This window comes from Solanum tuberosum, unplaced genomic scaffold (genome assembly GCF_000226075.1).
Source record: "Solanum tuberosum cultivar DM 1-3 516 R44 unplaced genomic scaffold, SolTub_3.0 scf00034, whole genome shotgun sequence".
NCBI lineage: Eukaryota > Viridiplantae > Streptophyta > Magnoliopsida > Solanales > Solanaceae > Solanum > Solanum tuberosum.
The window spans coordinates 1,961,767-1,979,254 of NW_006238962.1; the positions used below are offsets into that span (position 1 = coordinate 1,961,767).

The following is a 17,488-nucleotide window of genomic DNA, read 5'->3' on the forward strand; positions in this document are numbered from 1 at the left end:
TATATGTAAATATTCTATTTTGAGACTCGAGTTGCCCTTTTGGGCCATATTTTTATCAGTTAAGTTGTTTATGTCTTTGCATGGCATTGAGTTATTCTGTTGAGTCAGGTTTCCGCTGAGTTAAGAAAGCCAGGCCAAGGGTTCGCTTGGGGCCAGCAATGGTCTCCGAGTGCCGGTCCCGCCCAGGGTGTAGGCTCGGGGCGTGACAATATATTTGGGACTCCATCAATTAATATGGTTAAAATGGTAAACTCACTACACCAATCATTATTTTCTTAATGGCGGAATGGTCTGATAGACCCTTGTACTTAAATGAGTTTGTATTCTGGACCATTCTACTTGATCATTTGTCAACTGAACCCTTAAACTTGGTGAAACTAAGCATTTTAAACCCCTTTCGCTGTGTGAACTTCAAACACTTGACAAAAGTGACATATCATCATCCACGTCACATTTTAAATGACATATCACTTATTATTATTTTTTATAAAAAAATCTATTTTTCTTTCTTTTTCACTTCATTCCTCCTTCATTCCTTCACCTCTCTCCATTTTATTTTTTTTACATTAGAGATACCACCACAACCTTCCATTCTCACTAATATCATTACATTCGTAAATAACTAACAATTATCATTTGATTTTTTTCCGAAATTTCTTTCATTCACAACTTTTAATCGTATTTATTTTACCAACATTTACATCTACCACTTGAACCACCATAAATCTCTTTTTCCCATTGGTGTTAATGAATAGCCATTAAAATACATCAATATACTCTAATATTTGTACACAATTTTACGTAACATATTTCACCTAATTTCACAAAAACATTCAACAATCACTTTTCATCTTTCAAGACTTTTGAGTCTTTATTACTTTATGGGTTATAAATTACCCCAAAAATAAAAGGAAAATACAGATCTACAACAACAATATAATTTCGTTTCTATTCCCGGGGGGAAGGAAATGTGAAAAAAAGAAGAGAGAAACACGAAATTGGAAAGGGCAGGAAAGGGAAGAAAGAAGAGAAATTGGGGTTTGAGAGTAGAAAGAAAAAAAGAAAAGGGGATGGGTGGGGTGGGAAAAGAAGAAAGAACTGAAAAATAGTTAATTTTCTTATTTTTGATCTTTTTATTCTATTTTTAAAAAGAAAAAAATTATTTTCAGTCTAAAATTTGATCTTTCACGCTTCTTCTATGCGTGACATCACACATTTGTGCCAACTCAATAATTAAGTTGCTACATAAGTTTGGTCAACGGTCAGAAGGGCTTAAAACATAGAGTTTCATTGAATTTAAGGGTTCAGTTGACAAATAGTCAAGTAGAAGGGTCCAGAATGCAAACACATACAAGTAGAAGGGTCCATCAGACCATTTTGCCTTAATAGACGTGCCCATCATGGAACTGACAACTTTTGTTGAGTTCCTTTGAACTCAAAGGTGTATCAACTTGTAAGTTTTTGCTGGGAGAAATAAGATGCACATCCATTCATGAAAAAAAAAAAAAACAAGTAAAAAGAGACAAAGGGAGTATAATTCAAAAGCATTGGATACGATCTTAACAAATACAATGAGAGGCGGGGGTGGGATAATTGAAGCTATGAAGGTGGGGTGAAGACCATGAGGTGTGTCGGAGGGTGAAGAGAACACAAGTATTGTGAGATGCCACTTGTTGAACTCGTTTTTTTCTACTTTTACTAGAAAAATCATTTTATTCATTTGTAAAAACAACTTATTAACACATATTAAATAATAAGAAAAAACATTACATAACATTCAGAAAAAATAATAACAACAACAAAACAACGCAGTCAAAGCACAAAAAACAACAGACAGTAATACAAATCGAAGGATAAGAAACTACATAGACGGAAAAATCGAACACATCCCATTTCTTTCTATACTTGTGGTCTGTGGAGGGTTGAATTTGACTTTTAAAACTTACTCTAAGGTGAAACTTGACTTCCAATCAAACTTAAGGGGAAAAAATCACAATTTACCAAAGATTCAAGAACAGCAAAAAAACATTTCTTTTTTTGCCACTTGTATCAACAAACAACAAACTGGCAAAACTTCAATCCATCTGTCTTTAATCCACAAGTTCCAAATATAGAAAAATAAAAAATAATTTTTTTTTCCAAATCCCATAAAAAAGATTCAACTTTGTGTAATAATTTGTGTAGTTTGTCCTCAAAAAAGTCTAGAGGAATATGCTGTACATGTTCCGTGAAAAAAAAGGTTTCTTGCAGACATCCTCACATAATAAACATTGCTGAGTCGGTTCCTTAATCCAAACATATATTTTATTCCATATATAAGCAGACCCAAGTTGCTGTTTTTTCTCTGTCTTTCTATTTCTGTATTGGCTTTTGTTTCTTAAATTGAGGTACCATTTTCTTCCTGTTTCTGTTTGTAGAATTGTGGGTATTTAGCAGTTTACATTGAAGTTATTGTTTGGTTGTTTGATTGTTCTTTCCTTTTTTATAAGTTGGAATCTTGAAATGTGAAAGTTATATGTTTTTTCAGGGAACCCTACTTAGTTTTGGATTAAGAATCTTTGAATTTGATTTGGGTGTGGCTTAATAAAGAAAATTGGGGTTGGATTTGCTTTGAATATCTTTCTTTTTCAGTAAAGTTTGAATCTTTATGATGGGGGTGAATGGTGATAAATTTTTCTTGTAAATTATTAGTGGATTGGTTATCTTTGGGAATAGTTTAATTAATGTGATATTTGGTGCACCCAAGGATGTGGCATAGTGGTCAATGAGGTGGGTTTAGAACCTTGAGGTTTGGAGTCCAGTTTCCAGTTTAGGGAAAAGATATTAGGTGATTTTTTCCTGTCCGTCTGAGCTTCAGTTGATAGAGTTATTTAAGAGTTGGTGGGAGGTAGAGGTTTCAGGTGGGAATTAGTCGAAGTGTGCATAAGTTCGCCGGGACACTATGGTTGTGAAATAGAAGGTGATCTTTGGTAGTGCAGCAAATCATTTTTTGGGGGCAGGGTTAAGGTTATGGTTTATGGAGTAGTTTCTTTTGTAATTTCATGGAGTCTTTTGGTCCTCATAGAATAATTTGCATTACTAATGCTTTGAAAAAAGAGCAATACATAAATTTCAAACCTGTTAGTTAATTTTTGTTGTTAAGCTTATGTTAAGGTTCAGGTGGGGATAAGGGTAAGTTTAAACTTTAGAGTGCTTCTAATTTTAGAGAATCTGTAATATGCCTTAACAGACAAGTTAGTTACCAGTATTATAATAGAATGGACACGGTAGAGCTGAACATATAGAGTATTCTTATCACTTTACCCTTCGGGGTGGCCCAGTGGTTTGGTCTTGGGACTTGGAGGTCTCAAGTTCGAAACCTCTTGCCAATGAAAGCAAGGGGTTTGCCTTTTGGGTTGATTTATCGCACAGGGCTTGCCTAGTGTGGGTTACCTCTCCTATGTGGTTTGTGAGCGATTGCATAGGAGCGGAGGTTTTACCCTGTGCGTTCCCAAAGGATAGGTTTCCCTTGTCATAAAAAGGAAGAAGAGAGAATTCTTATCACTTTTATGCTACTATTATTGTGATGTGAGCGGTTCAAATTGGTTGAATCTTTCTTGATAAACTTGGCTGAATTTTTATGAGTTTTGATTGAGTTGGGATAGCATTTTGTGGTTGCTCCTTTTCTTGTGACTAATTGATTTGAAATAGGGACAATGTATGAATATTGTAAGCTCAATGCATGCTTTAGTCGATTATTCTGATTTAAATCAACATTCAAATATAGTTCTCTGTTTTGCAGTTGGTTCTTGGGATCTAGAATTAATCAGCTAGAACTCTTATCAAGTAAAGTGGCGTGAATCCAGGGCTGCTTAATGGGGATCGATAAGCAGCCGAGTGGTATTCTTGATACTCTGAAAATGGAGACTGTCAGGACAATATTTCCCTCATATCGCTACCCACACGAGCATTCACGTCATTTTGTGATTGCTGTGGTTGTGGGATGCTTGTTTTTCATATCATCAGATAACATGCACTCACTTATTCAGAAATTCGATATCAAATGGTGGTCTATGTATGCTTGTTTGCTTGGATTCTTTTACTTCTTTTCATCTCCATTTATTGGGAAAACAATTAAACCAAGTTACTCAAATTTCAGTCGCTGGTTAGTCATCTATTTCTATTTATGTCGTAATAACTCATTTGTCAGTAAAATCTAGCTAACAACAGAAATTCCGTTTTGCAGGTACATTGCCTGGATATTAGTGGCAGCTTTATACCACCTTCCAAGTTTTCAATCAATGGGAGTAGATCTAAGGATGAACCTCTCTTTGTTTCTGACGTTATACGTCTCATCCATTTTGTTTCTTCTTGTTTTCCATGTTATATTTATCGGGCTTTGGTATCTTGGACTTGTTGCTCGTGTGGCAGGAAGGAGGCCTGAGATTATGAAAGTCTTTCAAAATTGTGTTGTAAGTTTTGAGAATGCATCTTAACCTCTTACATAAGGTTACTCAGGTCCTTATCTTATTGCTTCATCATCTCTTAGGTTATAAGTATAGCCTGCTGTGTTTTCTATAGCCACTGTGGGAACCTCGCTATAGTAAGGGAAAAGAAATTTGACTGGAGGAATTCTATATGGTTTTCATTTTGGAATAAGGGAGAGGGGAATGCATGGCTTGTGAAATTCATCCGCATGACGGAATTCAAAGATCAAGTTTGCAAATCTTGGTTTGCTCCAGTTGGGTCTGCTAGTGATTACCCATTCTTGTCCAAATGGGTCATCTATGGAGAGGTATTATCTCTCACAATATAAAGGTTTTCATACTTTTCAGCTGAGAGATTTTGAGGACCTTATGCTGCAATTTTCCTTTTAACATTTGAATTTCACCTTTCCAGTTGACTTGCGGCGGCTCATGCGCAGAATCATCAGATGAAATTTCTCCAATCTATTCATTGTGGGCCACTTTTATTGGCCTATATATGGCAAATTTTGTTGTGGAAAGGTCATCCGGGTGAGTAGTTCAATTTTTCTTTCACATGTTAGAGCTTGTTTTCTCTTTCCCTGTTAAGGTGGATGTGGACGACCCTATATAAGAGGCTTTAGATCTGAATGTAAACTATGTTAAGAGTCTTATTCTGGAAAATATCATCATCTTTTGTGCTAGAATAACTTAGGTAATAGATTCTATGCTGGATTAATATGCTGTCAAAATCTACCTACTAGTCAATTAGCTAATGTTCCATAATGGATGAAAGGATTAAGCTTGCCAGCCACCAGGGTTATCTGCTCCCCACTATGGGCTATCCGCTACCGTGGATGTTATATGGTTTACACTTTACTGAGAAAACCTCATATGTTTTTCTCGAGTCACTGTTAAATGCGATATGTCGTGCTTATGCAAACGTGCAACTGGCCTATCTTCATAACATAATTTATTAATTCCTGGCTAATCATCATATTCTTATGCTTTAAATATTATACCTGGTTGGTTCTATTTAAACATATTAATGCTTAATATGGGCAATTTGGTTAGGTTATGAGTATAATTTGTTTAGTTCTAAACTTTAGTTGGCCTGCATAGAGGAGATTGTTAGCACTATTGGCCTTATGTGATATTCCAAGGTCTGATTTTTTGTTCTAATGTGTACTTATCAACAGATGGGCTCTATCACGCCCTTTATCACTCAAGGAGTTCGAGAAATTGAAGAAAAAGCAGATGAAACCAGAGTTTTTGGATATGGTTCCTTGGTATTCAGGGTATGCTCTTCACCTGTGTCTCTTTCTGACCCCTTCTTAAACTAGTGGCAACGCAGATCCTTAGGGAAGAAAGTTGATTAAATTTCCTTATATAACATCATTATTTACCGCAATTACAGGACATCTGCTGATTTGTTCAAGACAGTGTTTGACCTCCTGGTCTCTGTAACTGTATTTGTTGGGCGTTTTGACATGCGCATGATGCAGGTACATTATGATGCTCTGGCTTCATGCTAAAGCATTCAGCTTTCAGTGTGATATTTCTCCTTGTAAAGAATTACTCCCTCCGTTTCAATTTGTTTGTCTTAGTTGGACTTGGCACGGAGTTTAGGAAAATAAAGAATACCTTTGAATACTAAAGATGTGTTAATGTACCAAAATGTCATTTGAATCTTGTGGTCTTAAATATGCCATGTAAGATGTTGGGTGTAGAGAGTTACAAAATGTAGAAAGTGACATCTTTTTGAAACAGACTAACAAATAAAATATAAAAAGAAGGGAGTATAAGATACTTGATTGTGTTGTAAGAACCTTGACTTTTTAAAGGATAAAGGATATGCGTTTCCTCCTACTTTTAGCAAAGCATTTTCTTACGTTCACAAAGAATGATACATATAGGCAGAGTTTTAAGTGGATATACTTTCCTATAATTAAATGTGCAGTGGGAAGTGTAGATAATTATACCTGAATTGAATATTCACGTAAGAGGATACAAGTAGGTTCACCTTAACATCCTCATCTTTCCCATTGCAGGCTGCTATGAGCAAGATTGAAGACGGAGCTAAGCAGGATGATCTTTTGTATGATCAGTTTAGTGAAGAGGATGGTATCTGGTTTGATTTCATGGCTGATACTGGTGATGGCGGAAATTCCTCCTACACTGTGGCACGCCTTCTTGCTCAACCTTCAATCCACGCCCAAAATAATGATTCCAAGCTTACACTGCCACGTGGACGCCTGCTTCTTATTGGGGGTGACCTTGCGTAAGCTCAGAGTTTTTCTTACAACATTAATGATTTATGCACTTTACATGAGCAATTCCATGTAATTTTTTCGTATTTTGGCTCATAATAGCATCACCTTATGAGTTAAAGCAGACTTATTATCGAACAGTAGCATGCTTACTTCCCATATCATTTGGCTGGGTATAATGTGACCTCTCTTAGATATCTTTTTAATATCTAGGATTAGAATATTGTGCATTGCTGCGGTTTACACATATTCTTCTTCACTGGTACTTTGATTTACTTCTGCTATTCACTTATTCTGTCTGCTTACCAAGTTTGTGAAAGAATTTTCATGTGTTGAATAGAGTTAGATTCAGACATGAAAAATAATAGTTCAAGCTGGTGATTTGAGCTATTAGTGTCAACTTGTTGATCAACCTAATGTTAGCATATATATATATATGTGTGTGTGTGTGTGTGTCGATATGGTGTGCTTTCTTGTGTATCCTAGAGCTGATGGCCGGCATGGGAGATTTGTGCTAAAATGTTGATTCATCTTCAATTTTGATGACTTCTGTGGTAATGATAAGGTGCTCTGTTGTCTTTGATGATGTTATTCAAAGTAAATGATTATTATGTGCCTACAAATTGCTAGTCAAAATTGTTGAATCAGTTCATTTCTTATCTTTAAACCACAATATAAGAAGGTACACTTTGCGTGTGCAACAAATATTTTATATACCTAGAATGGATTAACGGAATTACATTAACATGTCAATATTTGATGCTTGAAAATCATTGTGAAGACATGTCTGAAAATAAGTAGGCGTCACATGTCATCCTCAATGCTAACACCAAGCCTGGGGCAACCTTTTGTATATAATTAGTGTGAAATGCAATTTATTTCCTCTGCATTGAATGCATAGATGTGCTGTCTAATCATGCTTCTGGGATGTTACCAAGCAGGACTTTTCTCTCTGTAATGTCAGTTCTTTGGCGTCCAAATTGACCCTAGACATTTTGCTTCTTTAAGTTTTGGAGTTTAGAACATGGAAGTGTAATAGGTGTTCAAACTGTGTTAAGTGATACTGATTTTTGGCTTTCTTGTAGGTATCCGAACCCATCAGCATTTACGTATGAGAAGCGTTTTTTTCGTCCCTTTGAATATGCTCTTCAGCCTCCAATCTGGTACAAGGAAGACCATATTGCCGTTAAGAAGCCCGAATTACCTTCAGGCGTGACTGAACTCAGGCAGTATGTTGGACCTCAGTGTTTTGTCATCCCCGGAAATCATGGTTAGTCTAGTTTCTAAGCCTGTGGGCTTGTACTTCTGTCTTTCAGTGGAGCAGGGTAGCTCATGTAGGGTTTTATTTGTTGTTTAGTCGAAGTCCTTTTTGTGTACTTGTGCAGACTGGTTTGATGGACTTCAGACTTTCATGAGGTACATTTGTCACAAGAGCTGGTTGGGTGGGTGGTTTATGCCTCAAAAGAAGAGCTATTTTGCCTTGCAGCTTCCTAAGGGGTGGTGGATATTTGGTCTAGATCTTGCTCTACATTCTGATATTGATATATACCAGTTCAAGTTCTTCTCAGAATTAATAAGGGACAAGGTATCTTTTTTGTACTTTCTAGCCACAGTTGTCATATTGCTGCTTATGGAGTCACCTATGTTGCTGGATATGCCAAAATTTGTCTGACTTCTTCAAATGTAGTTCTTAACTGGACGTAACATTTTTGTATAGATGTTGGCTGTCATGGAAAACATCCTGGATCACTAGGTTAAAATGGTAAATGATAATGATTTTAAAAAAAGTTCGTATGGTCTAAGTTGCATGGACTCTTCACTTTCGATGCCCACACCTGCATGGATTCTCCAAAAATACGCTACTTTTGTAGAATCTGACACGCACCTGCTGACATTTATGAAGAGCCCAAGCAATATAGCTTATGGTAGATAATGGTTTTCACATTGCTAAACTGAGCAATGATAGATGGCTAGTTATGAAATTCCAAATAGTCAGTTTTCTTCTGTTTTTGCAGCAACACATTTATGAGTTATATCAGTTTGATTTGTTTCTCAGCCAAGGTCTTGTTATGTCTCTGTTATTCAGGTTTTCCTTAGCTTTCACATTTGATTGATGTCTGGAAAAAGTGATCAAATTTTTTTGTTCAACTTTCTTGGAATGTAAATGTGTTAAAAGAGTGACCAATTCTCTTAACTACTTCATGCTATCTTTTTTTGTCACATCTTGCTTAGATCTGAGTTCCCCTGACATTTGCATTCTGTTTGGTGGAGGAAAAAGGGAAGGACTGGAGAGGGTAAAAGTGGAAGGTGAAATGGAAGTTTAAGTATAAGGTGGATATGAGTAAGATCTATCGTCTATTTGGCGAAGCTTTTGGGAGGCCAAAAGTCCCTTTTTTTAAAATGTGAAGTGTTTGGCCAAGCGGAGAAAATAAGTGCTTTTGGGGAGTAGCATAAGTTGTTTTTCAAAAGCTAAAAATGCAGCTTTCCCCGAAAGTACTTTTGAGAAAATACACTTGGAAACACTTTTTAAAAGCTTGTCCAATCACTAATTGCTGCTCAAAAGTGCTTTTCAAATTGATTAACCAAACACAAACTGCTTCTCACCAAAATACTTTTTGAAAAAGCACTTCTGAAAAAACACTTCTCAAAATATGCTGATTTTAGAAGGTTGGCCAAACAGACTTGATATGGTTCTTAAAAAGAAAGGACTTAAACAAGGAAGAAGAAAAAGTGGAGCAATTTGATGCCTCTCAATATAAGCGTGTCATTCTTGTACTTCTTTGTGGATGTTAAGAAGTAAATGGAAAATGATATCACTGTTTTTTTCAGTAAAAACTGTTAATAAGACCGTCTATATTAACTTGGAAGTTTCAGCTCAAACTTCATTTATGTTATTTTCTGTTCTTATTTAAAAAAATTCATGCTTTTAGTTGAACTTTGAAAAGAGCATGGTGATCGTATTGGATAAGGAGAGAACTAATGATCCATAGATTTGTCGTTTGCAGAATTAGTATGATTCTATAATATTCATTTAGATAGCTGCAGGTGCTTATGGGTTCGTCAAGCCTTACTTGTTGTGTTCTTATAAATTTGTGCATTTACCATGTCTTCTTTTACCCCCCTCCCCCCCCCCAACCCCAAACCAACCATTCCCCCTATAGAGTTGAAAACTTTAACCCTTGGTTAACGGATTTCAGGTTGGCGAGAATGATTCTGTGATCATTATGACACATGAACCTAATTGGCTTCTCGATTGGTACTTCGATCAAGTTACTGGAAAGAATGTCTCGTACTTGATACGTGACCACTTAAATGGGAGATGTAGACTTCGAATTGCTGGGGATGTGCATCATTATATGCGCCATAAGTTTGTTGAATCGAAATCGGATAAACAGGTTTATGTCCAGCACTTACTTGTTAATGGTTGTGGGGGTGCTTTTTTGCATCCGACACATGTCTTCAAGAATTTCAACAATTTATACGGAACAACCTATGAGTGTAAAAATCCTTACCCAACTTTTGAAGATTCAAGTAGGGTACGTAATCAATCTCCTTTATATTATATAGACAGACTATTTAGTGCTGTAAATAAGGCCTGTAATATGCTATAACTATTTTGCAGATTGCTTTGGGAAATATATTGAAATTTAGGAAGAAAAATTGGCAATTTGATTTTATTGGTGGCATCATATACTTCATGTTGGCCTTTTCTATGTTCCCCCAGGTAACTTTCTATTTGATTTTTGATCTATTTCTTTTTAGGATTACTTTAGGTATCATTATCCGCACTCTCCCTCATGGTAACTCAGTTAGGGGCTGTTTGATAAAACTAATATATGACATCTTAAGTTGAAGTTGTATCTCAAAATAACTTAGCCAGAATACATAATTAAACACACACTCAAACTTGGTCTCAACAGACAAGTAAACACTCCAACTTTGAGAGTGCACATCTAGACACCTCAACTTAGTCTCAACTGACAACTAGACACTCCAACTTGTCCCAACCGTGTCTTGTGGACACTCGACGCTGATGTGTCATATAAGCTTTTGAGGTGTCTAGATGATCATTTGGTAAGTTGGAGTTTTCAAGTGACATAGTGGAGACGAGTTTGAGATGTCTAGATATGTATACTCAAAGTTGGAGTGCTTACTTGCCCGTGGCGCAATCTGAGTTGTATTTTATGTATTATGCCAATAATTATATCTCTTAGTTTTAGGTCGTGGAAATGTTGTGTTGCAATATCTGATCATTATCATTGAAATATCAGTTGTTTCCTTCTATGTATTGTAAACTTATCAATCTTATAATGTATTAGACATTTATTTTCGATTGTGATGTTTAACTTTATGATACATTATTTTAAACATCATTAAATTATCCATCTGAGTGTACAAAATCACTGTTCATTAAGAGTTAAACGTGTTGAGTTTTTTGTTTTTTTATGAGGTAAAGTTTAGTTTAGAATGCTTGCTCTTAATTATGACCTTATGATTTTTTTCTTTTATTTGTTTATTTATTTATTTATTAATGTTGTTGGTCCAATGTATAAATTTACGGATTGATGATTTTCAGTTGTGTTTTTATTGCTTCCGACATTTAAGTGCCTTTTATGCATCAACTGATCTTTTATTTTGTTGTCAAGTACATCAAATGTGTGCTTATGTAAATATAATGTTCAGTTTAGACGTGTTCATGTAACACATTTAACTAAATGTTTTATTTCCCATTTGCTTCTAGTGTCGGCTTGATCATATTTTCAAGGATGATACATTTTCGGGTCACATGGGAACCTTCTTCGACACAGTGTGGGGTACATTTATGTATATATTTGGACGCTCATATGTCTCCTTGACCGGCACGGTGCTGCTATTAATAATTGCAATATCCTTTGTGCCATCCACGGTGCCTTGGAAAAAGAAAGTAGTAATTGGGATTCTTCATGTGTCTGCACACCTAGCTGCAGCTGTGATTCTTATGCTCTTGCTAGAATTAGGCATTGAGACATGTATTCGCCATAAACTACTTGCAACTTCTGGTGAGATTTTGTATTTTGTTTCTCTTTTGTGATTGTCTTTGAGTGTGTTTTTCCATGTTCGGTTGGTCAAAATTTTTGGAAAACATTTTCTCTAGGAAAATAAGTTCCTTCAAAACGAGGGAAAATGATTTCCCTAGTGGAAGTACAGAAAACAAGTTCGACAAGTGATATTCCACATTGAGTGTGTTCTGCCCATTCTCCAATACACCTCATCTTCACAACTTTCCCCCCACCCCCCACCCTCGTAGCCCCATCCTCCCACCCCACACCCCTATCCTCTAACCTCCCATTATATTTGTCTAGATTATATCCGAATGCTTTTAGGATATTCCATTGAAAGTTGAATCCATTAGTTAACTACTCCATTGAAAACTGAGTTTTACTTGAGCCTCTCTTGAGAGATTACCTAGCTAAGCGCCGATTTCTTTGTTTCATGTTTTTGCATCTATGTATTTCCTTTCCTAACTACCGAATGCTGCAATCCAGGTTATCATACTTTATATGAATGGTACAAATCAGTGGAGAGTGAGCATTTTCCAGACCCAACAGATCTTAAGAAACGAATAGAACACTGGACATTTGGCCTTTACCCGGCATGTATTAAATATCTCATGTCTGCTTTTGATGTTCCTGAGGTAAGAATTATTCCCCATAAGAGTATTGCTTTGTGATGACTCAAATCGTTTAATTATATCTTATGCATGTTTTCAGGTAATGGCAGTTACTAGGAATACTATCTGCAAGAATGGGATGGATTCACTATCTCGAGGGGGTGCTGTAATTTATTATGCATCCGTCTTCCTTTATTTTTGGGTCTTTTCAACTCCGGTGGTTTCTTTGGTATTCGGAAGCTACCTATACATTTGCATTAATTGGCTTCATATACATTTCGACGAAGCCTTTTCATCACTTCGTATTGCTAACTACAAGTCATTTACACGGTTTCATATCAACAACAAAGGCGATCTTGAAGTTTTTACCCTTGCAGTTGATAAGGTATTTTGACACTTTTCTGTGATAATAAAGGTCAAGTGCATTATCGAAAGTTACTCGAGCTGTTTACATTTGGCAATTCGTCTAATAATATCTGTCAATTTGTAGGTTCCGAAAGAGTGGAAACTGGATCCTAAATGGGACGGAGAGTCAAAACATCCGCAGGATCCAAGTTACCTTCAGAAATTCCCCAGCAAATGGAGAGCATCCTCCCCTAATCAAGATCCTGTAGATACTGTACGGATTATTGACCAATTTGTGATTGAAAAGACTGCAAAACATGATTCAGAATTAGCGAACGGGTCAGTTAATCAATAACTCATTTGATTACAAGACTCTTCTACTGTCAGTTTGTACATATAGGCTTTTAGAATTTAGATGGTAATTGATATCATAACCTTTTTTGAAAGAAATCGAATATGTGAAGAGCTGTGACAAATGTTCCTTGAAATCATAGGTGAAAATCTTCATCTTTGCTTTTTGTCATTAGACACTTCAGATCAAATATATACAGTACTGTATATTACGCGAAATGGACTAATGCTTCTCAATTCATCAGTAAAAGTAGTATTAGTTGCTTCTGGCTGCTGGGAATATGAGAAAAACCAGCATTGCATGCTTTAGTTGGAACATGTTCAACTTGAATTGAACGCTACGTTGAAGAGTTAGCATCTTGCACATTGTAAAGTTCCCCGCGTTGCTTTAAGGAATGAATTCTATCTATATTTTGGTACTGGACAATCCTCGCCTCGTATGAGCTAACTTTTGATGAGTTAGCCTAAGTTCCATTTTTGGGAAGGGAAGTGCTAAAAGGCGGGCCTCGATTAGTGGACACTTAGTTTATCCTCTTTCTATCCCGTTCCAGGATAGGCGGCTAATACTTAAATAATAAGTGAAGTAGTCGTCGTCTGTTGGGTTGCATGTTTTTTGAGAAAAAAACTCTCAAAAATATTTGATTTCATGTATGATGTATATATGAATAACAAATAAAAATGTTCTATAAGCAAATGTAACAAAAAAGAGCAACTCAAAATTTGATAAGTGAGTCTGTTCATTTACAAGATTGAATTGAGCAGGACATCTTACGATCTCCGTTCTTTTTTCTCTGATAGATGGTTAGAACTTCATCCAACTTCGAATTCTATCAAGAGGTCTGGTCCATTATCGAAGCAATTTATGTCTCTATTAATTTCTAACCGCGCTGAATCTCCATAGCCAATTTTCTATCAAATATGTTGTATGTGGTTATTACTATATATTTTAGTATATAGTTAGTCTTTTATAAGAAATGTATCATATGGTGTTCCTTTGAGTTTTTTTTGCACTTCATCCCAATTTTCTATTTGTTGGGACAAAGGGCCATTATGAATCTTAACTTGGCCACTTATGAGTTCTCTTTGAGGCAGCCCCAAAAACTCTTGAACATCAGCTAGTTTCTGCACAGAGTAAAATATATATGAAAAATTGTAATTTGTCGCGGTTAAGATGATTGAGGAAAAAAAGTTGTTTCGACTCTTCAAGTAATGATAATGTCATATAAATTGGAACAGAGAGAATACGAAAGCCTTACGGTGTGATTTTGAACAATGTCTTCATAGTAAAGAAGAATGTGTCTAGTGCTCTTAAAACATTCCAAAGCTCTATTAGCCTTCCTTTGTGCATTCCTCAAATTTGGTATTAGTAATGACATATTCACCACTGGCTTGTATTTTGCCAATACTTTAGCCTGAAACATGTTTAAAACGTCAAGTTAATGACACGATGAAAAATGTTTTCCTCGAAAATGCTTTTACGAAGAATAGTTCCTTGAAAATCAATAGCAAATCACTAAGCTCCCACTATGCACATGGTCTGGAAGGGCCGGACCAGAGGACTCTATTGTATGCAACGTTACCCTACATTTCTGCAAGAGGCTATTTCCACTCACATGACAACAACTTTACCAGTTACGTCAAGACTCCCTTTCCACCAGAAAATGACTTCTTATTGAAGAATGTTTCCTTCCATCATACCAAACACATTGTTAATCTACGTTGCTTTGACCCTTCAAAAATGTTGCCTCATCCGTGTCAACCCTCGAAAAATGCATATCCGACACACACAGGACAATAATATTTTTGAAGAGTCAGAGAACGGGAGAAGGAGGGGACGGAAGGCCTTACCTCATACGGAGAATGTGTATGAGATTTGTGTGTTCCATTCAACGGTTTAGCATCCTTATCGTACGAGTTAGCGAGCAACGAGATCAACCTGCGTAGCAGATTTCTTCTAAACAGAAATATTGCAGAGACACCTCTTCTGTTGAAGTAATCCACAATCTCCTCATGATACTCCAAAGCTCCCTTCAAGTTCATACACATTAAAAAAGTTCAGAACAATCTAACAATATCGAAAATTATCAACTTAATGCACTTCTAAACGAAGAAAACGCGACTAAAAACAGAGTTTATCAGCGAGATTTGTGAAACTAATCATGTCTTTATGTCTAACGGACTGGTGATCTGCTTATATGAACTTGATCAATCCTTCCTTCTTAAGCTTGCTTTCGGGGTTGAATTAGACCAACGAAAAAAAGTTGAATTTGAGGCTAAGTAGACGACTTGAGTTATTGAAGGACTATGATATTAACATCTGGTACCATCTGAGAAAGGCTAATGTAGTGGTTGATGACGTTAAACTTGATGAAACAGAGTCTCAGCAAAAGCGAAAAACGCTAGCTAGGTGATTTTTTCCATCTGTCCCAGTTTTGGTGGACTAATAATAAAATAGTTGAAGTATGCATAAACTGTACAGGACACCACCGTTATCGAACACGAAACATCATCAATTGAAATAGGATTAGTACTAATTACCTGATTAAGCATCCACTTAAATCCAATTGCAGCTGTACATTCATTCTTTGATGAGCTACTAATCCAATCAAGATTAAAGACATTATCCATAATTTCCAATATTACTGAAGCATTAGTCCTCCTTGATTTTGCACCAAAAATTTCTCCATTAGAACTCACATTCATATGACTATTTAACAATGTCTCAAACCATCCACTCCCTGATCTTTGCATCGATAAAATTGCGAAAAATCGAACAGGATTGCAAGCACATTCCTCCCTACAATTCAATAAAAAAACATGTCATTTAGTCCAATTCAATCTATCCATCTCTGTACTAAAACCTCTGTTCTTCCAACCCTCCAAAACTGTTGTCACATCCATGTCAGATCCTTTAAAATCCGACACAGAGTCCGAGCAACATAGGCTAAAACCATAAGGAGGAATAATCTATGTTGCTCAGATTCTTCAAAAATGTCACACATGGTACCAATTGATATTTTGAAGAGTCCGAGCAACATATGGCTAAAACCATGAAGAGGAGAATAATCTATGTTGTTCAGACTCTTCAAAAATGTCACGTAGAGTACGCGTCAGATCCTTCAAAAAATATCTGACACAAATACTGCAACAACATTTTTGAAGAGTCTGAACAGTATATATATTTAGAGGTACCTGGTAAAAGTTTGAGGCTTTGGAAAATGCAAGTAATGAATATCTTCTTCTTGAAAAATAGGATAATGACAATTATGCCTATTAATCACATGAATACTTAGTGATTTAGCTTGTAAAAGATAATTACTTGTTTGATTTATACACATTGATAATATATAAATTCCACAAACCACTGCAAATACTAATAGGACCAATCTCAAAGATTGTTTAGGTGATTTAATCACAAATAAATCCTGAAAATCACAAAAAAAAAACACAAGAATCATACACAAGTTATTTAAGTACTTAAATTAGATCAAACAATATAATTAATGAAAATTAGATTAAGAAACTAACCTGAGGTTTCCATAATTTAGGAATCTCCATAAAAATAAACAGATGAAATTAAATAATAAATTTTTTTAAAAAAAGAAAAAAATTTGGTTGAATATTGGTTCATCTACCTTGTAGAGTTTTTAGAGAAAAACAAGGAGAAAGAAATGGTCAATTGAAATCTTGAAATTAAAATTCAACATATGTAATAAGGTACTATAATATAAAATAAAAATGAAGATAGTGATGATTTTTATTAATATTTGTACAAATTTCAAACTGACTAGATCAGTTTCAATAGTATATGATATGATATAATGTTATGAATTTTATAATATGGAATCTTATTATTGTTGTCTCTATCATGTTTTTATTTCATTTCTTTAATTTATTAATTTTCTTGTTATTCTCAAAATTCAAAAGATTGTCACTTTTTTCCAAAGGTGGCAAAGAAAAACTTGTCGGTTATGACAGTTGTCTTATGAGATGTGACAAAAGACCAAAAAACAAAAAAAAAGTTAAGGTAATTAAAGCAATCGCGGATCTAGAATTTTTACAATTAAGAAAGTTTAAAATGTGAAGAAGTATATACGAATTAACTGGAGAGGGTTCAATATATATTATATATGCATAAAAAAAAGGTTAACTATATATAAATAATGTAATTTTTCGTCGAAGGAATTCAGATGAAATTCCTAAGTCAACTTTGCCCATGAACTAAGGGTGTGTTTAATATGAAGGAAAATATTTTTTTTTTCGTGTTTGATGATCAATAAATTTTAATATTTTTCTTAGAAAAATAAGTCTTCGTGAAACTATGGAGAATGACATCCTTAATAAAATATAGAAAAATCAAGTTGCATTTTTTCAATCCTACCCAACCCCACTCCACATTCTTAGTTTTGTCTTAAATATATAAAAATATT

At 35.3% G+C, this 17,488-nt stretch overlaps 2 protein-coding genes across 3 annotated transcripts; one reads left to right on the forward strand and one right to left on the reverse strand.

Annotated features, from left to right (window-relative positions):
* Positions 1–2,074: 2,074 nt before the first annotated feature.
* On the forward strand, positions 2,075–13,233 carry LOC102601564 (uncharacterized). Of its 2 annotated transcripts, none has more exons than XM_006342549.2 (16): positions 2,075–2,387; positions 3,782–4,144; positions 4,226–4,451; positions 4,529–4,774; positions 4,879–4,994; positions 5,642–5,740; positions 5,860–5,947; positions 6,494–6,723; positions 7,798–7,982; positions 8,098–8,297; positions 9,910–10,248; positions 10,335–10,436; positions 11,454–11,751; positions 12,238–12,386; positions 12,463–12,747; positions 12,853–13,233. In XM_006342549.2, the coding sequence occupies exons 2-16, from the start codon at positions 3,855–3,857 to the stop codon at positions 13,060–13,062; spliced, it is 3,063 nt and encodes a 1,020-aa protein (XP_006342611.1). In that variant the 5' UTR covers positions 2,075–2,387; positions 3,782–3,854; the 3' UTR covers positions 13,063–13,233. The 2 variants fall into 2 exon arrangements, with proteins under 2 accessions (XP_006342611.1, XP_015162104.1); XM_015306618.1 differs by having other exon boundaries at positions 2,075–2,239.
* Positions 13,234–13,724: 491 nt separating this feature from the next.
* Positions 13,725–16,761, reverse strand: LOC102601898 (uncharacterized). Its single transcript, XM_006342550.2, has 6 exons — positions 16,587–16,761; positions 16,251–16,483; positions 15,597–15,855; positions 14,907–15,086; positions 14,315–14,470; positions 13,725–14,180 (listed from the first exon to the last, which is right to left on the reverse strand). The coding sequence occupies exons 1-6, from the start codon at positions 16,614–16,616 to the stop codon at positions 14,016–14,018; spliced, it is 1,023 nt and encodes a 340-aa protein (XP_006342612.1). The 5' UTR covers positions 16,617–16,761; the 3' UTR covers positions 13,725–14,015.
* Between the last annotated feature and the right edge of the window lie 727 nt (positions 16,762–17,488).